Source organism: Nelusetta ayraudi, unplaced genomic scaffold (genome assembly GCF_046127955.1).
Source record: "Nelusetta ayraudi isolate G7.1 ecotype Tasmania unplaced genomic scaffold, CSIRO-AGI_Nayr_v1 ptg000008l, whole genome shotgun sequence".
Taxonomy (NCBI): Eukaryota; Metazoa; Chordata; class Actinopteri; order Tetraodontiformes; family Monacanthidae; genus Nelusetta; species Nelusetta ayraudi.
The window spans coordinates 1,041,793-1,068,774 of NW_027466058.1; the positions used below are offsets into that span (position 1 = coordinate 1,041,793).

A 26,982-nucleotide genomic window follows, 5' to 3' on the forward strand; every position below is an offset into this window, starting at 1 on the left:
TTCGAACAGGAAGTCCCGACGGAGACGGTTAACAGTTCTCTGGCCAGGTCCCCATGTTCCATCCTTGTTTGTTTAAAATGGTTCTGCACATGATGTGGCGTAACAAGCAAAACTGTTAAAAAACCAAAGCCGTCTTGCAAAAAGCCAGTCTTTAAAGCCTGTCAAGTACAAATCTATGACTGATTGAAAGGATATTTAAAGAATTATTTTTTTCCCCCAAAGAACGTTTTCCACTTTTTTTTTTATCCAGGCAATTCCCAGCACATGTGTTGGTACAAAGTAAAGTTTCACTTTTAAGAACCATGCCCACGAATACTAAGTCTACATGTTAAGTCAGAGACTTAATATATCTTAAGTCTCTGTCCAGTTCATCGCAGAAACCAATAAGGAGTACTAGATGGTTTCCTTAGTGTTTTTCATCACTTCAGGTCAAATTGCTCTTTGTGGCAATAATATAAAACAAATTAGATTTATTATACAGGGAACACAGATAGTATTAAATACTTTATTTTCTGCCAACAACAGTAAGAAAAATACCAGTAAAATATCTTCTTTAAAAACAAAATGTCAATATTCAATACAAGAATGAACCCGTAACAAAAAAAATCTTTAATTTAAATTTTTTTAAAAAAAAACTTGGTTAAGCTGCATTCTGGTTAATTGTAAAAAAAAAACAAAAAAAAACAGAATAAATTAAAAAAAAAATAAGGGATTTTCACAAAACACGCAATCCTGAGTGCAGAAATAGTGGTGACAGAAGATAGATAACAGATGAACAGTTCAATGGAAATGTGTGGGCATGTCAAGCACAGGAGCATTTCTTCAACTCCCTGAACACAGCCTAGTCTGACTATATTGAGAGATAACATAATTGAATTCTCAACTTGTTTTTCTTCGAGAAATAACAGAACCACTGATGAACACGGCAAGAATAAAGAGCAGCCTGGTTAACATACTTGCATAAAGACACTCTGAAATGTTTCTTGTGCATAGTAAAATAGAAATATAAAGACTTAAAGCTAGAATTGTATGCTCTTATCTTTTTGTTTCTAAACAGACATGCTAATAATGAAACCTGGGTGTCAGAAATAGGAAAGAAATTGCAAACTGAGCTGAGAATTAAGGCAACAACTATTACAGTCTTGACAATTAAAACAACCATGGCATTAATATGAGTAGCTGCTCTGATAGTCGTATTGATGAATTATTTCCTGCAGACCAGATCTTCAGTCTCCTCCTCCTCAGACGCTGTGTCCAGTCTCCTATTCTCCTGCTTTCTGATGAGCTTCGTCAGGACCACTGCGGCATCTGGCATTTCTTCATTTAACCCATGGTCCACTTCTGCCATTTTGTTTTTTTCATGCAAGTCATCCATGACATTTTCTACCACTAGCTATCCGTCTTGGTTCGAACCAGCCTTGGTGTTACTGTCGGCATCCAGTTTACTCTTAATGTCTTCTGCCTCCTCATCCTCAGACACCATAGCTGCTTCATTGTTGTCAGTACTGTCCATTTCCTGGTTGTCCCCCTCGTCTTCCTGATCACTGCTGACTACCTCCTGCTCTTCCTGCAGCACATCGGCAGGCGGGGGTTTCCAGTAATGATATATCTGGTTCTGTGGGAGAGAGAAGTTGCAAATAAGTAAAAAGTAGACTTATTTCGTTGAATGAAAAGTGTTCGAGCAGTCAAATAGAAGTGTGTGACTAACGTACATCCAACGGTTTTGTCCCATGGAGGAGCATTTGCCACTTAATGTCAATCCTGGCCACCAGATCCTTGACCTGAATAAAAACATATCGGAATATATGGTTTACTACTGTGTGCCTGAAAAATGACAATAAACCTTGTAGGGTTACAACTCTATATAAAATATTTTGCATTTGTAGTGATACATTGAAAAGAAAATGACTGAATGTGTACTTATTGTAAAGCAAAACGTAGAATGACCATTTTGTGTGCATGTGTGTTTTATGTAGTTTGTTGCAGAGCATGGTTCACTTTTACAGTGCAAAAAACCCCACAAAACAAAACTAAAAAACAGATGACAGATAAAGTTATGCGGAAGGTTTCTGTCTTCATTGTTACTGACCCTGGTCCGGTAAAGACATTTCTCACTCTCTCGGATGTGACACTTCACGTGTGTTTCCAGGTCAGAGCACAGGCACAACAGCTCTTCCTGAAAGCAATAATAAAAAAAAAAAACCTCAACAAGACAACATAAATGGCCACGGAACTAAACTTACTAAATACAAATTTAAAAGATTTTCAAGGAAAAAAAGAGTGAAACAATAGGCATCAATACCTTTTGTTGTGGAGGACAAGACTGAAAATTGGAAGCTTCTTTCACCAGGGTGAGAAGGCTATAGCAGAGGTAGTAGCACTAGGTAGGGTGATGGACATTCAGTTAGAATTGAGTAAAAATGTGTACAGGTTAAATAAAAGAAAAAAAAAAAGGACAAGAAGCAAGTTCACCTGCTGGTCGAGGGTGGACATGTCGCCTCTGTTGGGGGAGCTCAGGATGGTTCGCAGAAGGGAGGAGGGTTGCATTCGGGGAAGGTACACCCTGAGTTTAGACAGCTGAGCATCGCGGACAACAAGAGGAGGGTCAGAGCTTAGAAATGTGTTCCACTGTGGCAGTCAATAAAATGCACAACCGTCAGGTTACCGTCAACTTATCGTCAGTAGGCGTGTAAGTGCATTTTCCATCCAGCAGCTTGGAGATCATTGAGAGGCTCAACTGTCGACGCAGTTGCCTGTTTAAAGAGAAGAGGAAAAACAGAGCTCGCCATTGTCAAAACAAAACTATAAAAAGTAAAAAAAAGAAAAAAGAGGGTGTGACTATGAAAGGCAGAAAATTCAAGCGGTAGACTTACGTTCCCCACTGGTCGTGAGGGAGAAGCTTCACTAGCAGGCACATGTTGTGGTGGTCCTCTGTTAGGTCGACCAGGGCGCGGCAGATTCTGGGCAGCTGCGAAATACAAGTGGTGATAAAGAAGCTGTTTTACTGCTAATAGAGAAGAATGAATTAGCCTCGACCGCCTTCGAGTTTACAACAATTTAGTTTATTAATTGATGCACTTGAATTGATCCAGTCCTGTCTGGAAATAAAAATAATGCCTGTGTGTTAAATGTTGACCCACCATGGCGTCCCACTCCTTGATGTTGTGGAAAATTCTACACAGCAGAGTGTCGAGCTCCACGCTGGTCTGCAGGACGAGGCTCGTGTCCAGGCTCACTTTTCCCAGCACGGTCAACAGCAAGAGCAGCTCGTCGTCGGAGTATGCCCGCGGACAGAGAGCCATGCACAAACGCAGGTACTGCGGACAGCGACGAAGAAGGGTCAAGCCAGCGGGCAACAATTCCAGCAAAGCAACGTCGTGCTTTGTGAGACACTCGACAACAGCGAGCCCACAATCAGATTGTGTCTCACCTTCAAGACGTTGTTGTAGTTGGCCTCAGGGAAGCTTCTCTGTTCCGTTTTACTGGGACTCTCACTTTTAAGGCATGCGTCACCCCTGCGCAAACAAACAAAGCCGCGACACAAATGAACACAATGAAAAGGCTGCGAACTAACAGCAGCACCCGGCTCGAGTGAACAGGTGGGCACTCACAGCAGATCTTCTTCTGTGAAAGGAGGTTGGAGGTCTTCAAATGGGAAAAGGGAGACAAAAGCAGCCCCCATGTTCACCAGCACCAGCGCCACGTCGGCCAGACTGGGGACCCACACTTTAAAGTGCTGATCTCCATTTTTCACTGAATAACAAAAGACAAGTTACCATGCTGTACAGACATCATGCTTTAAAACCGTGCGTGAGATGGAACACTGACCAATCTGACAAGCAGCAGTGCAGGCAATGTCAAAGAGAGTCTGAAATATCTTTTGGGAAACAGACCGTTCATCGTGGACTGACATCATCTGACAAATGCAGGGGGGGGGGGGGGGGGGGGCAGACACAAAAAAGGCTACATTTTACAGCATCTGCATAAACACATATTTCACAGTCAAAATGTATTTCCCGCCAAGATGCTGCAGGTGGTAATCATACCTTAAACAGAAATTGGGTAACCTGAGGAGGGCATGGTAAGTCACTGTTGTAAACTTCCTTGAACATTCCAATATTTAAGTGCAGTTTCAGCTGAGCCTGGCTGGACCTGGTGGTTGGAGTAGAGGGAGTGTGGGAGGGGGGGCCGACAAAGCACTCGTGATTAGCACAGATCGTCACGCTGCTATGAACCATTAGCTGTTAACTGTACCGTCTACCGCTGATGAATGAGGACAGTTTGAGAAGAGCTTTACTGCCCCCTGGTGGTTACAAATAAAAACCATCACAAGGCGAAAAGTACACGAGTGCCTCTTCACCAGATGGTGTTTAAAAAAATAAATAAATAAGAAACTTGTTATCATGGGGAGTAAAATATTCTCTCAATATTTGGTTTTAAAACAATTACTGTCATTTATTAAATTAAGTATATATTGTTCAGCAACAAACATTGTTTTGCTGTCTGTTCAAAGCCTTCGCTGAAAAGTTACAAAGAGTTTTTTTTAAAGTTCAGTATAAACCAGTGAATTTACCAGAGTACTGGACCTAATGACAGGTCCAACACATGAATGATAATTGACGCCCTGCACACAGTTGGACCAAACAAACCCTGCTGCCTGGTGGTTGTGGCACAGACTGACGTGAGACACTTAACAGTCACATCACGGCTGAACACGGAGAACTCACGTGAGGAGTATTTTCTGCACTGCACACTGTGAAACGTTCACACATTTCTTCAGCTGCAGCGTATTGCGGTCGAATACGCAGCCAAATTTGTCCAGGTTGAACACAGCCTCTCCGGGTGGAACTTCCCTTATTGCGGTGGGCACCAACAAGTAGTGCTGCAAAAATTCCCTAAGGGGGGCAGTAGGGAAAGAAAGTCAGAATAAACAATAAAAATTGTGAAATGGTGAGACTGTATCCTTGTGTTTGCTTTACTGGTGTTCATTGCTGATGTCCTCCTCTTGACTCTCCTCAGCCTTCTCATATTCAGCTATTTTCAGGAGGTCGTCCTGGCACGTGTTCAAAAGCTGGCTCTTAATTTCGTAATATCTGAGGGAAAAACATAGATCATCTTACAAGCTTGTATATAATATGACGCGAAAAAGGCAGAATGAAGTCGGTGTTCCAGGTCACTTACCTGTTATTAATGTTTTTTTCTTTGATCATGGCATCGAGGCTGTGTTTATAAGCAGGCAGTTTTGAGGAAGGCTGCTGCGAGTGAAAAACAAACAATTCTTGAGAATGATACCAATCCTGTTTACCTTCTTTAAACAGCTCCTGTAGTTCAACATGTCAAACATCACGAGTAGGCTCCCATATTAAATCCACTTCCAGTAAAAGTATTGTTCAACCCTGGACTCCAGTGGAGCAGCACCATAAAATTAATTATACATGTAGAAAGCTACAATCTAGGTTTGTAGAATACAGCATATTTAGCCTTCTGTGATATCAGCGATAAATGATTTTCATACACAAATGATGAAAGGTAGAGCAAGCAAAGTTTTTAAGGACAAATTTTTCTCTTTTTCTGTGGAGTTCACAGGCCGGCTGCCAGAAAACAAATACAAAGCAAACTTCCGAGTAATGAAAAGTCACAAGGCACTCACAGGGTTTGGTTTGCTGCCCTGATCTCCAGGTGCACTCGGCTCAGAGGAGGCTCCCGTCTCTGCTGTATCTGGATCAGGATGCGTAGGTTGGTCCATCAGCTCCTGCAAGGACATCAGCTGCTCCTCCTCCTCCTCCTCCTCCTCCTCCTCACTGCTGTGGGAACTGTGGCTGAGATCCAGGTCCAGTGAGAGGCTCAGGTCAAGGTCGAGCTCTACGGCCGAGGGATCCTGTTCAGTCACTTGCTTTTGTTCCTTCTTTTTTGCTCGACTCTGAGGCGGCGAGGTACTCTGAGAAGAGGAAGATGCAGACTTTTTCTGGGGGGCTGAGTTTTCAGTCTCTAAAGTGCACGGCCTCCCGCCATCGAGGCGAAGCCTAGTTTGTTTCCCGTCAGACTTCATGCCGTCATCCTGCGGCTTCTTGGGTGAAGCGGTGACTTCAGCGGGGCTGTTTTTGACCTTGTTGCTCGGCAACTTGGCCAATTTCGAACCTTTTGAACCAATTTTTACCCGTTCCAAACATATCGTCGGCAATAAGATTTGCATCTGGCCTTCTGACGACAAGGACGAGACTTTCCCGCTGGTAGCATGAGTGACATTTGGAGATTTCTGACAAGGCCATTCAGTGGTGCTGCAGCTGGGGACTGAAACAGACATTTTGTCTCGAACTGAGGGTTTGGACGTTTCCCTGGCAACTGTGGACTTTACCAATTTCTGGCCATCCACCATCAAAAAGGTTTTGGGATCAGGTGTGAAAAGCTGATTTATATCGTCATCATCCGGGACAGCAGCAGGCCGTCGTTTGCAGGCGGTTTTGTTCACTTCGGCACTGCGAGAATTCGGTGAACCGAAATTTGGTCTTGTGGACTTTTGGCTGCTCCCCGACTTTCTGCTCTCCTCCGTTTGGTCATTTCTGGTTGAAGTCTTTGCAGGAAGTCCTGAACTGTTACTGTGCCTGTCAGCAGATATTTGGATGCATGACTGAAGATGAGCTGATCTCCCAGCATCCCCTGGGGCACCCGCAGAAGATGATGAAGTCTGTAACCTGGCTGCTCTGTGAAGTCCTTCCCCTTTTCTCTTTGAACACTTTGGATCTCGATCTTGTCCAAAAGACTCTGTTATCGTTACAGTGTGGTTGACAGAAGGCTTGAGGAATACTTGCTTTGCACCCATTGGCGGTCGCATCTTGACACTGGAGTCTGGCGGCACTATTGTGCAGGTTGACTGGGAGGATCTTGACGTGCTTGATGACTCCAAGTGTGTCACTTCACCAGAACATGGCTCTGGTAACGACTGAGGAGTGAGTGACGTGGCGCTGCGTTCATGTTGAACACGGCTTTTTTTGTTTGGTTTGTCATCATCGGTCTCCTTCTTCCTCTTCTTCGAGGTCTTTAAATCCTCAGCTGGATAAAATATATGGGAAATAATATTCATGAGTATTTATTTGTCTTTCTATTTGACACGTTTTCAACAGTGCACCTGCATTTGCCACAAAACATCTGATACAGATTAAATAAACAAATAATAATAAAAACACTTCTAGCTGAGTGCACCATGCAAGTTTATTTAGCTGTACTGTACTGTGCTGATCTGCAAAGATTCTAAGGTACACTGTTAATTAAGAATATCCCTGCTGATGTCAGAGCCTGAGGAATTATTTCTGTGCTATCATCTAAAAAAAAAAAAAACACTTATTAACTTGACAGCTAATAAGTTAAGCGGTTTCACGAAGGCAATCTTACCTGCATTTTTATTTTCTCTTGTCAGCGGGTGTTTATGTTGCGTGTCCTGGATAAGAAAAAGAGCAAATTTATACGGGTGCATTGAAAAATTCACTGATCATCATTTTTTTTTTTTTTTTTTTTTTCAAACTGTCTCATGCTCACCTGGCATAAGGCTGCAGGACTGTGCGACGCGGGTGAATTGGAAGAAGGATGAGTGCTAGAAGAGAGCTGGCAGCCTCTCCGAAGAACTTTGTGTGCGGATTTGGTGCTCTGTGATGAGCCCACCTGTTGACAATGGAGCCGCACGGGATTTACCGAACTGCTTATGTCACTGGATTGGACCTTAGAAAAAACGCACACATGAAAACAAAAATGTAAATCAATGAATGAATTCAGCACCTGCTGCCACATTGGTCATTATGTTCTCCTTGAAAGGTTTAGTAACGGGTATGTATTTAAAAAAATAAAATAAAGCGCACCTTTTCTGATTCCAGTCTTGCTGATGACGCGTTGTCACTTCCTGAGTTAAAGAACGTAACCTTGGATGTGGTTACAGGTTTCTTCTTGATGTGCGAGTTCAGGGGCTGGTTGCTCAAGTCCTTCATGAACGGAGGGGGTGTAGGGCAGGAGCTAGCCGGCAGCGCAGGCTCTGACCTCCTAGCTGACGCGTTGGTGACGTTAGCTGAGGGTGAGCAGGCTGACACGAGCTGCTGAGCGGACTGGGGACAGAGAGGGCTTTTGTTTTTTGGTGTGTAAAGGAGTTTATTTCCTGGAGAAACAACGCAAACCGGGCTCCTCGCTGAATGCATCGGTCCCAGAGGAAGTAGAGACCGAGGCAGTCCCTCAATGTGGAATAGATCCGAGCTTTCAAGCGGAGACATTCTCCTCAGTGGCGGATGAGAAAGCGTGTTATGGACTTCAGAGAGCTTCATCGGAGTTTCCTGGAGAAAAGGTGTCAAGAGGGACATGAAATCAATTTCCTCCCCTTTCTGATAGAACAATGTGGCTCACACACCCGGTTAGCAAGTCTATCTGGCCCATCCTACCGTAATCTTTAACCACAGCAAGGACAGTCATGTTATGATCAATACATCTAGCTGCACACACACAAAATATAAAATATGTATATAATGGAAACCAAATATGAAATTCTGTAAAATGTCCTTGCATCATCTTTCACACTAAGGCAGGAGTGAACCAACACCAGCAAGAGAAACCTCTGCAGAGGACATCGCCATGTACGATAACATCAAGTTAACAAAAATCTGGCTATGCCTCCCTTCCATTTTTGGACAGAAAGACCTCTGCGTAGCGTGACCGTGACTCCTCTGGCCAGAAATATTGAAGCTTGACAGGCTTGTTGCGACTTCAAATTGTTTGTTGCATCTCTCCTGCGTTTTCATCCTTTTTTTTGTACAAGGTACTACGGAATTCAGTGATTCAGCGCTTCAAGAAGCCTCAAGACGTGGCTAAAGTGACGGAATGTCGGAACTATGAAGCACCCTGTCTGTCTGCAAGAAAGCAATACCTTCAAACTGGATCTCGAGGCAGGGTTGTTGTCGGTTTTTTTTTTTTTTTGACAATTTGTCTACGTTACAGCAACAGCAACTGTTCTCATGAGCTTTTGGGTGTGTGAGATATCAACTGAGAAAGACCACAGTTACCAACTAAAGCTGCGAGATGGGATACAATACCCCTATCCTGTAAGTTGCTGGGTGGAAGAAATGATAAGAGTATGAAGATCCCAGAAAGGATTCATGCGGTTTAATTTGTATCCGTTTATGAGTGCTACAAAGTAAAACAAATATCGGCTGATAGCGTCGCATGCACCCTCCGCCCTTCTTTATGACCGCCATTAAACATTTCTGCAATACACAATGATCAGCAAAAACAAGGTGCAGTCACTTCAACAAAGCAACATTTATGTTGGAATTCCTTTTGTCATAGAAGTAATGAGCAACAGAATTCTGACGCTTGCACCGTAACAAACGTTCCTTTTCTTCAAGAGCTCAGATCAGCTGTTGTCATCCAGATAAATTACAGACAATGGATGCAACGTTCTGCCCTTTATTGTCTAGCTTCTTCGCACCCGGTTTCCACTCTCAGCTCTTCTCACCCCCAAAATACTTCCAAAAGAACACTGGCTCGTTACATAAATCAGAGAAAACACGAGAACCTCTGACACTTTCACTTACCTTTATTTTTTGGTACAAAGCATTCTGAAGCGGTTCTGTTGACAATCAAACAATCAACAATCAAAACACAGTTCATCTTAATCCCAAAGAGAGTATTATGAGTAAACACTTGCTGGCTTGACTTGGTAAAATAAATATTCAGAAAACTAGCTTTCACATTGTCGCCAAAACAAGGGACACGCCTGCTACGTAGGATGTAGCGATTGGCTTTCAAACTAGATCGTCACACAAATACTAAACAGAGTCTCACATGTGACTATAAAGAGATAGTTTGTTGATTCAGGCAACCGTTTTAATTAATTGACGTAAGTTGTGGTGACACAAATGAAACAAACGGCAGTGTTAGTAACGCAACCTAGTTAGCCATTAGCAATGCTAGCAACGACAGCCAAACAACCTAGCTTGACGCTTGGCAGGAAATAGTCACACGTCATACCAGGTACGATAACAAAGTTTTGGTACATATGTCAAAAGTGTGGGTCAATCACCTCGTGGTTAGAATTTATTTTAAGAGTACATATGCCACTCGCCCTTTTCGTATCTTCAACAGCAACACTACTGTAAGCTAGCAAGCGGATGTTTCGGGAAGTAGCGCGTTTTGCTCGGCAGCTCAGGCTCTCATACCTGCGCAATGGAGTCCGAGTGGTGTTTATAGTTCTTGTCAGAGAAAGCACCCTTGAGTTTTTCATCTGGAAGACCAGGTAGGCTGTCAGTGACAAGGGAAAGTGACAGTACCGAAAACATTCAGCAACCAAGCACCCAAATCATCACTCCCGCGTCCTCGCTGAATCGCATGTCATTGCGAATTGCATTGTGGGACTTTGAGTCCAAATAATGTTTCCATGGGTAAAGGGACATACAACAGAAATTTAACAGGTTTACCCTTAAAATTAAAATTTTCTTCGAATTAGAGTTAGATTTTTGGATACATACCTAACCTCTAAACTAATAAGTTATTCTTTAAAGTAGCGACGTGCTTTATAGACATAGGTGTAAATGTCTTTTATATGGGTCACTTCTGGTGGCTGGGGAAGGCTCTAAATGGAATACATTAAAAAAAATAATGAACAACAATTGCGTTAAATCCATTTGTTATTGTCAAGAAGGTCCTCAAATATTTTTCTCACAAATCGGATTTATTGTATGACTGTAGTGGTGCTTGCTTGTTATTTAAGGTCTTACAGGTTTGCTTGAGAAATTAAAATGCTAAACCTTTTGTTTGTCCATATATAAAAGGGAATTGGGAGAGCATTAATTCAGCAGACATTGGATTAGTTGTGGTCTGATAGTTTTAATGGAATCAACGTAATCTCTGCAGCAAGAAGAACGGAAGGCACAAAGAAATGTATCATATCAAGACATAAAAAGGCAAACATGCACAGAAACATAGACAACAGTTCATTTAGACCTGCGAAACTATTTCATTCTGCTTTGTGAAAACGGGGAATAAGCCAAATAATTTGTTACACCACTGACAGAAAAGACATTTATTTTAAGAAATGGTACACAAGGACACTTGGCAAACACCACTGATGGCAGGACGAAGAACCCTTTTGCTCTCAAAGGGATCACAAAAGTCACGTTTTTAGCAGAGGAATGCAACAGTTCAATATTTATTTAAAATGGATAATTCGATATCCAACTTGCAGCGGTCCCCCCTCTCAGAAATCCCTAAATTATCATTACATTACGTATATATTACATATAACAAAATGTCCAGTGCGTGAAAACCAGCATGATCACCAGATCCAGACTGGTGGTATAATATTTGCACTTATTGCATATGTGTCAAGCATTTTAGTTAGCTTGCTTACCTAGTACACATAAGGTCACATGAAGATACTGGATTTATCAGCAGCACAAAATGCAAACTGTTTTTGCAAATATGTGCAGTACAGTGATGACAGGTAGCATTTCTCTGGCTTTTAACTGACCGAGTTATAAGTTTCTGAGACTGACAAAAAGAAATTGAATTTATTTTGACGCAAGTGATGCTGCTTTACTAATTAAATTGCTTCTTCTTTAGATATTCAAGTAAACATATGATACACGTTAATAATAAATTATATGATATGATGTCTATCAGCTGAGAGACATAACTATATACATATATACGTATATATGTTAATGAAACATTTCTTGCTAGAAGACACGCAAATCTCTTTAGAGCTTTGGTTAAAGCAGTGCTACAAATATTCCAATTTCCTGGGGTTTTGGGCCTGTCTTCAACAATGATCTGCATTAGACCGAACGTGTTCCGAGTGAAAATTAACTTGGCCTAAGGGGAATGCTAATCTGAGAGTGCCAGCAGCACTTTGTCATGTGCTCAGGCGGCGGCTCTCGTCTACTTCTTGGCCTTTCCTTGAGCTGCCACAGCCTCCATGGCTTTGCGCACGGTTTCCTTGTCTCCAAGGAACTGCCTCTCCCGCACTGGCTTCAGGTTCTCGTCCAGCTCGTACAGAACGGGGATTCCTGTTGGCAGGTTCAGCTCCATGATGTCTTCGTCGGACATTCCTGCAGGGGGCGGCAAATGTGTGTGAAAAAAAATAAAAATGAAGTCAGGCAGTTCGCAGGTTGATTTTCAGTTTAAGCAAAGTATCAGCACAAGAGAAATGGAGCAGTTCTGCTGTGTGTAGTCACTATATGTTAATCTTTATAACATTTGACACCATTTCACAGAGTTAAAGTAAACATTCTAGGAACACAAATTAAAAGAATCAACATCACCATATTTGGGTTACAACCATTTATTTCCTGAGACCATTTCTTAATTTCTATATCGAATGAAGCTGTCTGGGACGCTGAGCCTGAGTGACAATAACCAAACTGGGGTCAAGTTCGACTCACCCTCCAGGTGCTTCACGATGCCTCTCAGACTGTTCCCATGGGCGGCAATGAGCACCCGCTTTCCCTGTTTGATCTGCGGGGCGATCACTTCGTTCCAGAACGGCAGTGCACGGGCAATCGTGTCTTTAAGGCTCTCACAGCTTGGGAGCTGCTCCTGGGTCAGGTCGGCGTAGCGGCGGTCCTGCAGGAGAGACAAATTCAAGTCTGTCTGCAGCAGTCACACACATAAAAACACACAGTGATCATGCATTTATGGTATTGTGCAGGCCAGAGTAAATGGGTCAAGTCCGGATACATACGATAGAATATAGATATATAGATACAGATATATAAGGTCTACATGGACAATTTTTTCCGACTCCAACTGACCTTTGAACCCAACCCTGGCAGAGTTTGCTGTCAGTCATATATTAACTCACAATGTACAAAGTATTGGGTTGCACTGGTGAAAGCAGATGCTCCAAACAGTAGAAGGTGACAACTCCAACTTTTTTATGGCTTAAAACTCCCATATTATACAAAATGATCTTTATCTGTGTGTTTTCAAATAACAATCCGGGCGTCCAGCCTGTCAGTGAACATGGTCTGTCTCATGTGTGCAGGAGGTGGCTGTAAACACAGGGCTAAAATACCAAATGCTGTTTTCTAGAAATCTACTGAGTTTTTGGATAAATAATAATGCGCTGCTGAGTGAGAATTATGTTGGACAGTATTTCTCGCACATTACACCGAATTCACCAATTCCGTTCATTCACTGAGCCACAGCTCAGATCACGCTTTGTCATCACCCTTCTTTCGGAGTCTTTGTGCAGACGGTTGGGCAAGATGTACACTGGGCTTCATTGCCCCCAGAAGAACAAAGCTCTGAGGTAGTGCAGCGCACGGATTGCAGATATCCTATCTTACCTTGCCGATGATAGCGTAGTAGTCGTGGTCGGCAAGCATCGGAGGGGGAGGTATGTCGAACGAGCGCCTCCAGACCTTGACTTGAGCCTCTCCGTGCTTGGCAGCCGTCTCAGCCTTGTTTAACCCGGTCAGGCCTCCGTAGTGACGCTCGTTGAGTCGCCACGTGCGATGCACTGGCACCCACATCTGGTCGATGCTATCCAGGACCAGCCACAGTGTCCTGATGGCTCGTTTCAGTACGGACGTGTAGCAAATGTCGAACTGAAAGCCGTCATCTGTGAAAGGTGGCAGACCCATGTGTTTAAAAACCCTGGCTGCAAGGTTTTCCACTATAATGCACCCACAAAAAAATCTGCTGCAAATACAACAAATTAGGAAGCTGATGTGAAAAGGAGACTGATGAGTTAACTATTGTTATTGCAAAAGACTTGATTACAATGATCCCACCAAATGCATGAAATCTGATATATTCAGTATCATACTTGAATGAACTACATTTTAAAACATTAAAACGAATTTTCCCTAACTTGTGTTTAAGATTTTACCAGTTGAGTCCCAAAGCCTTGCATATTTGAGTTGTTTTTTGTTTTTTGTTTTTTGTTTTTTTACAACAATGATAGCTTTTAATAAGAATCTTGTTCCTACATGTTCTCGGGGTGGAGAACATCTGGATACCTGATCCAGAGGCTCTTATGCAATCGTAGCAGTGCGTTTGTTTCCACACATTGCTGGGGTCCGCCTCACCTTTTAGAGCCTGGCCGCCTCTCCTCGCCTCGCTCTCCCCTGTCCCGCTCAGATCAGCATCGAACCAGCCGCAGAACCGGTTCTCCTGGTTCCAGTTGCTCTCTCCATGGCGAATCAGCACCAACTTGTAGGTAACCATGTCTCGGGTTTAGTGGGGATGACACCAGAATGGTAAAATTACTTCCAAAGTGTGTGAATCGCGACGTCCCACAGTCAGGGCAGAGCACGGAAGCGTCAAATTGTGGAGAAGCGCTTTTATTCCGTTCATTGGGCCCCCCATCCGCTTCCGGGTGCTCGGAGCCAATAAGATTCTGCAATGGCGCGCGTCACTTCTTTTTCCGCCAATGAGAGCGGAGGGCGTTAACAGCGCGGAGGGGATGACCTTCACTCTGCACACTGACGCCAAGTTTACGTTGCCTCTGCGGCAGCGGCATATTTCGTCACCGATAAACGAGGAACGCAGTTGTGAAAGTGTCCACGCAAGCATGGCAGACCTGTGACCAAGAGAAAACTGAGCGGATAAGTTTTATTGGTAACTGACACGAACAGCACATTGGCCAATCGTATTATTATAATCTAGTCTCAGTCTAATATCAGCTTTCGTATTTTTAAAAGGTCTTTGTGACTGCGGCCACACAGCCAGCTGTGCGCATTTTTCAAGCTGTGATTTTTTATTTTTATTTTTTATACTTGTTGACACCCTGCTGTTTAAAAAAAAAAAAAAAGAAAAATCCTAGCTACACATCTACAAATTTGCCGCTACGTTTCCATGCAAAATCATCATCATCATCATCATCATCATCATCATCATCATCATCGTCATCATCTCCACTTGCAATCTTACTGATAGACATGACATTTTCCCTTTCCTTTTTAGTTTCAGTATAATGACGCAACGCACCCTTCATTAAAGATCTTTTCCACCCCCTTGTGGGCCTTTTCAGGATTTACAGCAAGTCACTTTATGTCATTTTGCCAAGTTAACTTGACAAAAAATGTTGTATTGCAATTGCTGTTTAAGATATTTATGTGATATGATGACTTGGCATCATAAATATTATATTGATATTTTGTTTCTGCCTTGATTTACTTTATTGTGATTATCAAAACAATATAGCAATAAATAATGATATTGTGCTGTATTATTCAGTGGTAATAAAAGTATCGTAGTCGTGGTAAAAGTGATGATGCTCAAAGCCCTGTGGGCTGATAGAGGCACATTCTCCATCTGCTGATGTTGGCAGTCTTGATTTTGCTAAACTTCATAAAAACAACTTTTTCCCACCCAAAACTGAGCTGAACGGAAACGTTATTTTCTCTCCTAACTCATAGACACTTGCTTGATGAGCTAAAATATAATGAATAAACCAAAAACAAAATCACTGTAGTTGAAAACCTGTTGCAAAGCTTCTCTTACATGCCCACATGAATGCCAGACAGGAAAATAATTAATTCATCGACTTCCACCCAGTGACTAAAAAAATCCCTCCTCCTTCAGTGCCTCACATTTTCCCAAACTCATTCACTTTCTAACACACATTTTTTCAGAAGATTAGCAGAATGAATGAAAGGGTTCAGTATTTTTTAAAAGCTCTATTAAAAGCATCATTTCCCACGACTGGCAGTCTTTGCGCTTACACAACACATAATAGCATTGCCTATGCAGAGAGGAAAGCTGCTGGAACGAGAATGAGGCGTAGAAGCCCGGTCACCATGTAACTGTAACTGTAAGCAAGTGACCGTAGCAAACTGCAGCTCTGACACACCCCAAAACACAGAGCGCCAATTCATGTCTTACACAGAAAGGAAGTGTCAATTTTAGATTCCTTCCCCATTCTGCCCTTTTCTTTTTTCCTTGTCCACTCACTTGTTTTGTTTATCCTGCTGCTCTTTTTTCTTTTTTTTTTGCCAGTCCTTCTTACGCTCTCCTTCGAAATGGAATGTGCGTCTCAGCAGTATGAGAGTGTGGTTAACGGGGCGCTCCCATGCCTGGCTTTTTCACGTTACATGTGGTCTCCCAGAATGAGGCTGGGTGAAAAACAAGGAAAAAACAGGTAGATGGACTCCAGCGGGTGGAGCCAGCAACACTGATTCTGGTTTGGCTGAGAAAGATGGGGTTCTTTCAGCTCTGAACAGCTGCTGAGTGGATTCTAACATGGCATCTTCACACACCTGGTATGACAGTCCGACAAAAACATAGCAGCTGATGTCCACATCAGGACTGCGATCACACTTTACAAACAAACACCAAGCATGTCCTTAAAACACATCATTTTATTGTGACGCTTGGTGAGTAATAAGTGATCTGGGCTACAACAAAAATGTTGACTTTGAGTTTACCTACTAAAGTCCCTAAGGCTTTTAGAAGCATTATGCTGCATCTGCCTACTCAGCTGCAGTGGTGGTACAACTACAAGTACAAAATCTCATAAACATGTCCAATATGGTAGAATATAAAAATCCTATATTATTTGGGTTTCGTAAAAATATTGGCTGATCGGCTACAAATTAATGTTGCAAATATGAAAAACTCCAGACTTTACTCATTTGAATGATAGTTCTTGAAAATCATAATTTAGACAAAGAGCTAAATTTACCAATTTCCCTGTGGTTTTGTTTTTAATTTTGTTTTATTTGTTTTTTTAAATGATAATTGTGCCAGAGCGCTCCACCTGATTCTGGGGTGGATGATAAACATCTGAAAATCAGTATCAGCACTTTTAAAATGCAAACAAAGAAAAGGGTTACTTTGATTATTTCAGGGAAAGAGGAACGCTACCCTGAAAGTTACAGTAATCACAAATTTGTGATTGAAGTCCGTGACTAACAACAGCCTCGCTGCTGTCATCTGTTTGGACAGAACACAATTTTAGGTTTCCTGTTAAGGAATGTGTAATTATTTTTGGTCGCTGACATCAGCTCATTGCGACAGCGTGCATGATGCTAGTTGCTTTAGAAAAGTGCCAGGGGATGGTTTTGAAAGGTCCATGATAAACATCTGAAATTTCTTCAACACACATAAAGAATGCCTCGTTTTACAACAACGTACATCTCCACTGATGGTTCATAGACGTGTCTCACTCAATGTAGTTTCTCAGAGACATTAGTCTATAATAATTACAAACGCTTCTTCTGCACTCACGCTTCTGTTATGCGCCGATCGAGTTCATCTTCAAACCTGAGGTGACAAGAGTTTCATGCGCGATAAAGTTTTAAATCAAAACAAATGTGGCTAGCGCGCGTATTGTGTTCACCTATGACATCACTGCAGCGACCAGGAAGCCTGTCGATGCGTCATGCACAAAAAAGGACTTTCCAGCAAATGTGTGCGCAAGATCTTTTTGTTTTTTTCTCGAGCTGCCCCCCCCCCCCACCCCCCGTGGCTCCTCAGCCACTGGAGTAGCCAAGCGATTCCAAATCGGACTGAACCCCAGCCTCGTTGTTTATGGGGCCCACGGGGCCCAACGTGTCCCCGCCTCCATCTGGTTGTGCACAACAGAGTGTTTCCTCAGGAGTCGACACGTGGACAGGACAACACTCTGAGGGTGGAGGAGCCTGGGTGGTGGTGGTGCTGGGGAGTGGAGGGCCGGGGGGGGTGGGGGGTGGGGGGGGGGGGCTGCTTCCCTCTGCTGGAAGTGTTAGAATTGTATCCGGTGCCGCAGCTGGTAAACATTAACCCTTCCGCTCCCTTCCTCTTCCTCACAGATGTCGCCAGTCGACATTGTATTGTGCTTCTTGCATAGGTAGAAAGGCCACTTTCATCAGGTTTTTTTTATTTATACATTTGAAAGGAAAACCATTTGGCATGTTGCGACTGCTTTTAAAATCTCTTTGCTGCCAAATCTCAAGAATGATCAAAGATTCCAAAACAAGCTTTAAAAATTGAGCGCCATCTCACAAGTGAGTACTCAGTCAGCTGGTGTCAGGCCTCCGCCCTATAGTGAGCAAAAGTGCCACTGCGATCTTTTCCCGTTAATTGCACAGCTGTTCACACAAGGAGCCCGGTGCTTTTTCTCCTGACTCCGTGAAGACGACGGAAACAAAGCCAGACGTTGAATCATCTTGAACCTTGTATCATTTTCATTGGCTGAATATAAAACACACCTCCAGAGCCCTTACGTACTGTTCCGGTAAGACCAAGCCTCCTTCCAAACCCCCCCCCCCACACACACACATACACGTATATGCACTAATGTGCATCTGCCCCAAAGGGGCTGTGCAACTCTCCTGCAACACAAAACACTCACTTCACCACAGAATTTCTGACCCAGGCCCCATTTGATTCTGTCTAATGAGATCTTTCATTGCTTAGAAACAAAAAAATAATGCATTTTGTTAAACTGTTGTCTCTCAGCTACACAAAAGGTCTGGGAATCCATATGCTTTTCATGTGGCAAATACCTCAGCTTGTAAATGATGCTAACCCGAACCTTGCTGATTGGCCACAGCTTTTTATCTCCCAACAGGAAGTTCTTGAGTGCTTCCGTCACCGGGCTATCTGAAATCTGTGTTTCATTTGGGTGAAGACACCAAAGGCGAAACATGTAAGCAACACCCAACCTTCCCTTAGACAAACAAAACAAATAAGAAAATGAACATTTTGTTAACGCAGCTTGTCTAAACGCTTCTCCATAGCAAAACATCACGACCAAGTGAAAAGATCGTACTGGCTTTTATTTATAGGCTTTTGGGCCTTGGCCTTACATAAGGGCAATATTTTTGTTCAGCATATAAAATGTAGCACCAATCTCGTTTTTTTTTTTTTTGTCACAATCTTGTTCAGCGTGAGACAATCTGGCAGAGAGCACTGATGATAAACCAGAGTCAGACAAAACAAAGAGGAGATAAAATGTTTTAGTCCGTCAGTAACTGCACAGCTTGGATTGGCGTCGTAGAAAAACATAGAAATATCTCAATAAAAAAAGTCTTAAAAATAATTGTAAAATAAACTATGAAAAAAAATCTCAGTTTTTCATGAGACATTTTACAGGATGATGTTTGGTACCAACAAAAATCTACACACGAAAACACAAGGAAAAGACATCTTATACCACTTATAGCACTCTGTCTACTCCATTAAGAAAAATGGTGATGAGCCAATGCTGCAGAAAAACAAACTTTAGAGGCCTTGTCTTAAAGGACCCATATTACACCAACTATGACTCCAAAAAAGTGTATTTTTCCATTCTGGGCTTCAGTGGGGCAACTTTGCACTATTCATTTAAAAAAATATAAACTCAGGGGAAAATCCCTGGGTAGGGGAAGTCGTTCTAACTTTTGTTAGGTATTGGCTGTCTGTGACATCACAAAGAGGTGAGAAAGTGCATGAGGAATAACATTACTAAGTTCTGGAAATAGAGACGCATGGTGTTAACGTTGTTAAAGTTACATTTTGCATAATATGGGACCTTTATTGACAACTGCACTGCCTGCGCTTTGATTTAAAAGCACAACACCTCACTTTTTAAAAATCCCTCTGACTTTGACTCCAACCCACAACTGATCTGCACCAGAACCTTGTTGTGCTCACAAGCTTGACGGTCACTTTAGAAGGGGGTTTAATTACCTGTCATTCAAAAAAAAAAGAAAAAAAAAGAAGCTGTTTACAGTGTACTTAACTGTTCCTCATCTTGTTGTGGATGCACCCCCTCCCCAAACTCGCCTCAGCCTCCTCCAACCGCCCCCCCTCCATCAGAAGACCGTCTGCTCCCCGCGACACTTCCTGCACGCGCCGTAGATGACCGACACGAGGTACGACAGGCAGCAGAGGCACGCGAACACGGCGGCCGTCATGAAGACCTTGTAGTAGCAGGCGTGCATGTAGAGGTCCAGGTTGCAGAAGGAGTTGCGGTCCGTCTTGTAGCTCATGATCCCGATGACCGGCACGTAGAGCACGGCGGCGGCCACGTCGTGCGCCAGGTTGGTGCACAGCCAGCGCTCGCCGCCGAGCAGCGGCACCAGGTCCTGCTTGTCCAGCAGCGTGAGGAAGAAGAGGGCGAGGGTGAGGAGCCAGAAGAGCACCGCCACGAACAGGGCGAAGTGGATCGAGCCCTCGTACTTGTTGGCGGCGATGGTGACCCACAGGCCGGCGCCGAACGCGATCTGCAGGATCCGCGCGATCCCCGGGAAACTCCTGAGGAACTTGAGGATGTTCTCCCTCACCTGAGACTGGGCCGGTTCGCCTGGCATCTCTCTCTCTCTCTCTCTCTCTCTCTCTCTCTCTCTCTCTCTCTCTCTCTCTCTCTCTCTCTCTCTCCCCTCCTCCGCCGGTCGCGATCGGTCGGTCCCCTCTTTTCCCGGACAGGGCGGGTGCTTTCTGCCAGCTGCAGACAGATGGTGGGACGAGTTCAGCCGAGAAGAGCGAAGAGGAGATGAGATTAGTTGGGGTGGGTTTGTTGCGCTCCTCGGTGAAGCCAAAAGTCGGCGCGTGTTCGCTTTAAACAAGGAACTCTCTGTCCTTTTTCCCAGCCCCGGGGTTTCGGAATGAAAAACCCTTCGTGGATGTTTCGTCTTTTCCGTTTCCTCTCTGGTGAATGCAGCGTCTGTGTAGGGGGGTTGGGTGATGGAGGGAGTGGGGAGGCCCGTAATGCAAAGCTGACTCCTCCTCTGGATTCATCCGCGCCTCTTCAGTCACTGCTGTCGCAGCAGCAGCTCCCCCGTGGGGCCGTTTGACCTTTGACACCACACGCCCAACAGCACCTTTTCAGAACAAGATGTCATCAGACTCACGTGCACATCACAAATTGGCTAATTTGTGAAAATCAGAGCTTGAACAGAAAGTCATAAGCTGTGGCTCCGGTTGGCATTTAAGAGTTTCACTTTTGAGCAGAATAAGCTTTATTGATGAGATATTGTAACATGCACAATTGTCTGTTAACATTTATGTTTACATTTGTCCTATTAAAAAACTGTTGTTTTTGCACTCTATATATTATTTTGTATATTTTGTTCTGTTTTAATTCTCTTTCCTAATACATTGCATAGGGTAACCTGTTTCTTTACCATGCACATGACAATAAACACATTTAATTAAAAAATCTTCATTTCAGCACACACGCAGAGTGTGACTCCCCTCTTTACTCCCAAATATATAAATACATAAATAAAAAGTACAACTAAGTTAAACCTTGATGACTGTACAATAGCAATAGTTTACAAGAGCAGTATTAGGTGAACTGAGCTTTGTGACATGGAGTTTTTATCTTGTTGGGAGAAGCAATCATAGGATGGACAGGAGGACATCACTGTGGTCAGAAGAAGATGGGCATGGTCAGCAACATTACTCAGGCTTTGGTGTTTAAATTAAACTGGTCCTGAATGAGTGAAATGCTCAGAGTCAGAAGATACTTAGTTTGGACTTCACAACTAAGCATCTGGATGAACCACTTGCTGCCAAGTGACTGACTGACTAGATATACGTTCATTTATTGATGAGTGGTGCACCTAATAACGTGGATGGACGCGTTTGCCTTGTTGTCCCAGTACTCAGAGTAATATAGCACCCCCATGAGGCGAGCAGGACAAAAGCATCCTGCACAGGACGCACAGGGGTCAGGTGAAACGCAATCAGGCCGTTGTCATGCACGCAAAGAGCTGCATGCATACCGAGAAATGCATACACCTCGTGGGAATGCGCACGTCTGCAGCTTCGTAGGCGACTTTTTAGTGCTTCAAGTGTGGTCTGCCATAAATTAAAGCATGGAAGCATCGAAATGCCCTTCCTGAGTGTTTATGGTGGATTCAAGTGATTAATTGGGTCTGTAGGTATCAGGGGTCAGAGGTGCACAAAATACAAAAGAGCATTTCCCTATAAATTGTCTTCTGGAGATGCAATGACGAACGAATCCTGTTTCATTTCATGGCTGTCACTGCGGATCCGATACAGGCCAGATCATCCAGTGTCCCGTGCGTCATCCTGTTTGCTTGCGTCTTAAAAGCAGGCGCAGGGCTCTCACATGTTGCTCAAAGCTCTCACACTTCCCTGACTGGGCGGCCCGTGCCAGCCAGGCTCATTGACGTCAATGGTATTCACCCGCACACGCCCTACGTGGCCAAGGGGCGGGGTCAGAGTCTCCTCCCCTGAGTCACGATTGGCCAGAGCGTCATTTTTTTTTTTCACTCTCTCACTCCCGGCGCCCGGTGTTACTGGTAAAGGATCGGTGTGCAGCAGTTGGCGACATTGTTTTTGCGGTAAAAGGGCACAAGTCGATTGTGTATCTGGAGTAGCGGCTGCAGGGGAGGTCGCGCTAACGTCTCGTCTGCGATTTTTGTTTGTTTCGGGAAAGCAGCACCGACGCGCGCACGGAACGGCGGAATGCTATAGGAGCAGCTGACCAGTCGATCTTCGGGGTGAGCAGATGTCATTTTAGTTTTTTTTTTTTTTCTCCCACCGCACTCATGACCCTCACAAGATTCCTGTTTACTGCTCAAACAGAGCAGGGTAACGATAAAACCGACTCTGAATGAGCCAGTAGGAATTTTTATGTAGTCGTAAAACAAACCTCGTTGTCTTAAAGCTGCAAGCCTTTTGTGTTATAAACGCAATGAAATGCCTTATAATATATGGCTGCTATTTGCATAACAGCAGGCATGTTTGCGTCTGCTGGTTCACAAATGACTCACGTAACGCAGCAGCAGCAGCAGCAGCAGCAGTCAATATCAGTCACCTATGGGAATTGCGCGCAGGGCAGAGTCGCACAACAACCCGTCGCTGTGACGTACAGTGTTTTCCTGTTGTCTGCTGTTTCGTTTCGGTTGCTCGATCCAGAATAGAAGCGGGTAAGCACTGACGTCAGACATGCATAGATTATGCATGTAACATGCACAGCAGTGTGGAATTCCTGTAGAGTCAAGGCTCAGACCTCTGAAGCGTTTTGCGTCAGAGGGAATGAGAGATTTTCACCATCCGTGTGTGAAGGATTGAAAATAAAATGTGTCAAATGGAGATCAGATTTTTCAGCGTTGAGCTGAGAATCGGTCTGCTGTTCAGAGCTGGGCAGGAAGGCAAACCAGCGACGCGTTCACGCTGTAAGGCTTTTGTTTTGTTGTGGTCTAGATGTGTAAATAATAAGTCAAATTTGCATTATTACAATTTGAAGATTCACCTTTGCTTCTGGCACACACACGCAGAGCAGTATGGGCTCACTGTGTAATCGTGACCTCACTCGGGCCCTGGGTTTGTGACCTACTTCGAGCGCTTGTGTGACTGAGGAAAGATGAAGTTGCCATCTGCAGATTTAATTGGCTTTCAGGCGAAGCTGTTCACTAAAATCCTCAAGCTGGATTAAAGAATCGTCACTCGCAGCTGACCGGCAGGGCCGACAGCTGTCGCACGCTGCGCCAACGCAGTCAACTTTGTGTTGCACTCCGTCCGTCAACGTCATGGCTCCGTGATTTGGGGATCACCACCGTCTTTTCCATTCCCCCCCGCCCCCAACATCATTAAGTTGTGACCTCTCCTTTTACAGAGGCGATCCACTTTCTGCCACCTTTTGCTGTCGTCCCGACGGATGGATACCAGCCCTGCAACTCCCAAGACCTCCATGGTGGCAAGCCCTTCGCCGCTGTGGCGGCTGGCCGAGAGGAGGAGCAGGAAGGCCGGCTCGGGGAACATCTTCAGCAACGTCAACCTGTGGCAGCTCCAGAGACTCTTCCGGACGGCGGGAGACCAGGATGCCGAGCAGAGGGCCCAGCTTGTTTGGGGCCACAGGGATGAAGCTGAACTTGCCCAGGCCTTGATTGGACTGAGGGCCCGGAGTCACAGAAGAGGCCTGAGGGCTAATGGGAGAGAAGCACTGGGCGCACACTGGCTCCAAGCCTTTAATCACCTTAGGTAGGAAGAAAACACAAACCTGCATTTAATGCAAAATCTAATGATGTTTTGGAAGTTCCCATTTCTCGTGATGTGAAGTCTATTTTATTTCTCACACGCCAGTAGTTGAGCAGTCTTATGTAGCTTCTTGTTTAGAGCCTCCAGCAATAATGCACAGTGTTTAAGCTTCCTTCTAAATTGAGGCTTTGTTGGCGATTTCACATGTTTAGAAGTTGACATTTAAGGCGGCGGTGTCAGAGGGTGGAATCAAGATCAAACGGAGAGTGTTGTGATGAGCCTGGGAAAGAAATCAGTGCCCTTTGTGACAGTTTTCCAGAACCAAGGAATTATATATATACTTTCAGAAATGCGAAGCGAGAAACAGAAGTAGAGCTGCAATGTTTTTGAATTACATTAACATGAGACATTAGCAAATGGGATTTTTATTTTAACAACATAACTACTTGTTTTGCTTTTGGTCTTACAATGAAACTATCTTACATTGCTCAGGATTGGGGAGAACGCAACGGGCAGCCAAGGGAAGGACCCTACAGAGGAGAGCGACTCTGAGGCCGGAGCACAGAGCAGCCCGGATCCACACCGACACAACTCCACCGGGACACCCGGACGAGGCGCCGCGCTGCTGCTAAAGGAGAAACAGGGCCCTGCTGGGGCTTCGGAGAGACCAACCCGGAGCAGCACTGGTCTGAGGAGAGGAGGGGAGAAGAACCCAGAGAGATACCTCCACAGAATACTCCACTGATGGACCGGAACCTTCCAACGTGCAATAAGTCTGATTGTGTCTTGAATTATTATATGATGTGATGTGTTCAGAAACCGGAGCGCGGCTCGTTTTCATCAGGGGAAGTCATGATGCTGTGACTGTTGAAGCCTTTTGTATTGCCTCTTTTAACCTCTATGAACGATGTTCGTAACGATAGTAGTAGTGATTATATTACTAATAACTGGTCAAATGTTAGAAAAATAAGTTGTTTAACTACATTAGTGTCCCCTGACTTGTTTTTTTTTTTAATGTTACCAATCCTCCTCTACAAAAAGTCACATATGAACATGTGTGCGCAGAAAACATATGTTCCTCACCTCAGTTGAGTTCAGGCTTTAGTTTGAGATCAAAAACACACATCTGTTCATTCAGAGCTGCTTGAATCCAGTCGTTGTGCATGTGACAAAACAGTGAGAGTGGAGTCAGTCACTAGCTCATGTTTGCTTTGTCAGGTGATTTGTTCTTAGCTCTGCTGTGAAATCAGCAATGCTGAAAAACAGCCACAGGGGCAAAACTTGGGAACACCCAGTTTTTCTCTTCTTGCTGTGCAGGGAACGAAAACCTAAACACTAACATCTTTATTTTTAAATCTTCATGGTAACAAAACCTTCTGTGCCTATGAAAGACCGTCCAACAACAAAATGTTCAGGTTTATTGAAAACTTAATGAAGATAGTTTTTGTACTGTGAAATGTGTTTTATTTCTCTGATAATATTAAAGAAATGAGACAGTGTTATTTGCCTGTTTTTGTCTTTGCTCCAGGAAATCAAACTAGCACAGACTTTCATACAGTGGTGTCAGTTTGCGTGAGGTCAATGATTCGTGTGCTACTTTTTATCCTCAGTTCACCTTGTAAACTGGTGATGTTTCACCAGACCTGGCCTCCCTGTGCACAGTCAGAAAGAATGAACACATAGTGTAGAGCCTCGCATCAATCAGTTAAACTAAAAACCGGAGTTCCTAATTATTATGGAAAAAATGTCATCATACGTCATTTGAAATGCATATATATGTGTATTTATATATTTATAAACATTTGTCTATCTATCACCGCAGGTCATTCCTGCCTGCAGCCATCAGGCCGTACAACTGCACTCAATAAAATGCTACCTAACAGCTTCACATTTCTCTCAAAGGTGCAATTAAGTCCTATGTATTTGTCAGTATGTAGATAGCTGTAAATTCAACCGTCCATAAGATATGTTTTTTTTTTTTTAACAATTATTTTATTTTTACTTTTTAGTTCATTATTTCTTTGAATTAATATAATTCTCGATCTTTGTGCACTATACAGTTGCTGCTGTAATCTATTCTGTTTTATTCTATTCTATTCTATTCTATTCGTAGACAGATGACATACTGAGCAAGTAACACAAGAAAATGGTTTTCTATATTTCATAGCGACTGGGCGACACTACACAACAGACACCCTAGTTTTTATTTATTAGAATAAAAATGTGTATTCTATCCATGTGTAAAAATCAACTTACAGCCCTTTACTGTCGCCCTTCAATGGATATGACAACCTACGAAGCAATGCTGCCACCCAGCGGTCATAAGTAATAATTACAACGGCATACTAGTAACTTTATTGTCACTAGATGGCGCCAAAGGATTTGTTTGAGGATGGAGAAGAATTCATACTCCGCAAGTCTCACCCCCACCCATAATGAATTCACATTTTTTTTTTTTTTTATCCTTTTACTGATCGTTTCATTTACTTCGCTCTGCCAGACCAAACAAATTACTTTAATAAGTGTTTACGGCTGCAGGGGCTGCACTGCTCATGTGTTTACATGATGATATTAAGTGATGTCACTATGACATCACTGCAGGTACAGAAAGACAAATAAATAAATAAATAAAACTGTGTTATTTTAGAGCAGGATTATCCCAGCTTTCACCTTCCTCCCGTCTCCAGTTCCTCCTGGGTGACGGCGGAGGGATTCTCAGGTCGTCTGGAAGACAAAGTCGTCTCCGTGCACCCTGGATTCCGCTCTGCAAAGCCTGGCTGCTTTGCAAACAGTGGATGGAGGCATTGCAGGGCAGCTTTACGGCACAGAAACCCCCGGCTGACTCCCTTTAAAACGCAGGGAAAGCAGCAGACTGAGATAATCCTTGCTTTGCTGGGCTGCCCATTTCATTGTGTAAAGTAGGCTCGGCGGACAGATAACCTCATTCTATTGCCTGCACAGGTTATCTCAACTTTTCATTTACCCCATAAATCTTCTGATGAGATGTGGAGCGGTGATCCAGTTTCAGTGCCGCAGATTTGGTCGTCCTTCAATTGCTATGGTCAGTGGAGGAACATCCACGACAGGTCA

General features: G+C 43.7%; 3 protein-coding genes across 5 annotated transcripts; all 3 read right to left on the minus strand.

Moving 5' to 3' along the window:
• Positions 1 to 632: 632 nt before the first annotated feature.
• Positions 633 to 10,383, minus strand: slf2 (SMC5/6 complex localization factor 2). 3 transcript variants are annotated; one of them, XM_076018550.1, is made up of 21 exons: positions 10,191 to 10,337; positions 9,567 to 9,601; positions 7,851 to 8,312; positions 7,534 to 7,713; positions 7,390 to 7,435; positions 5,651 to 7,050; positions 5,182 to 5,255; positions 4,980 to 5,093; positions 4,728 to 4,895; positions 4,047 to 4,152; positions 3,829 to 3,916; positions 3,612 to 3,753; positions 3,431 to 3,515; positions 3,141 to 3,317; positions 2,874 to 2,968; positions 2,666 to 2,753; positions 2,473 to 2,577; positions 2,303 to 2,380; positions 2,090 to 2,176; positions 1,713 to 1,781; positions 633 to 1,615 (listed from the first exon to the last, which is right to left on the minus strand). In XM_076018550.1, the coding sequence occupies exons 3-21, from the start codon at positions 8,301 to 8,303 to the stop codon at positions 1,394 to 1,396; spliced, it is 3,777 nt and encodes a 1,258-aa protein (XP_075874665.1). In that variant the 5' UTR covers positions 8,304 to 8,312; positions 9,567 to 9,601; positions 10,191 to 10,337; the 3' UTR covers positions 633 to 1,393. The 3 variants fall into 3 exon arrangements, with proteins under 3 accessions (XP_075874665.1, XP_075874664.1, XP_075874663.1); XM_076018549.1 differs by lacking the exon at positions 9,567 to 9,601 and having other exon boundaries at positions 7,534 to 7,656; positions 10,191 to 10,383; XM_076018548.1 differs by lacking the exon at positions 9,567 to 9,601 and having other exon boundaries at positions 10,191 to 10,383.
• A 454-nt stretch (positions 10,384 to 10,837) lies between these two features.
• On the minus strand, positions 10,838 to 14,298 carry LOC142883561 (phosphoglycerate mutase 1-like). The gene is made up of 4 exons (XM_076018541.1): positions 14,064 to 14,298; positions 13,320 to 13,594; positions 12,414 to 12,594; positions 10,838 to 12,080 (listed from the first exon to the last, which is right to left on the minus strand). The coding sequence occupies exons 1-4, from the start codon at positions 14,200 to 14,202 to the stop codon at positions 11,911 to 11,913; spliced, it is 765 nt and encodes a 254-aa protein (XP_075874656.1). The 5' UTR covers positions 14,203 to 14,298; the 3' UTR covers positions 10,838 to 11,910.
• A 4,415-nt stretch (positions 14,299 to 18,713) lies between these two features.
• marveld1 (MARVEL domain containing 1) lies at positions 18,714 to 20,628 on the minus strand. Its single transcript, XM_076018542.1, has one exon. It carries the CDS (start codon positions 20,250 to 20,252, stop codon positions 19,755 to 19,757), a length of 498 nt encoding a protein of 165 aa, XP_075874657.1. The 5' UTR covers positions 20,253 to 20,628; the 3' UTR covers positions 18,714 to 19,754.
• Between the last annotated feature and the right edge of the window lie 6,354 nt (positions 20,629 to 26,982).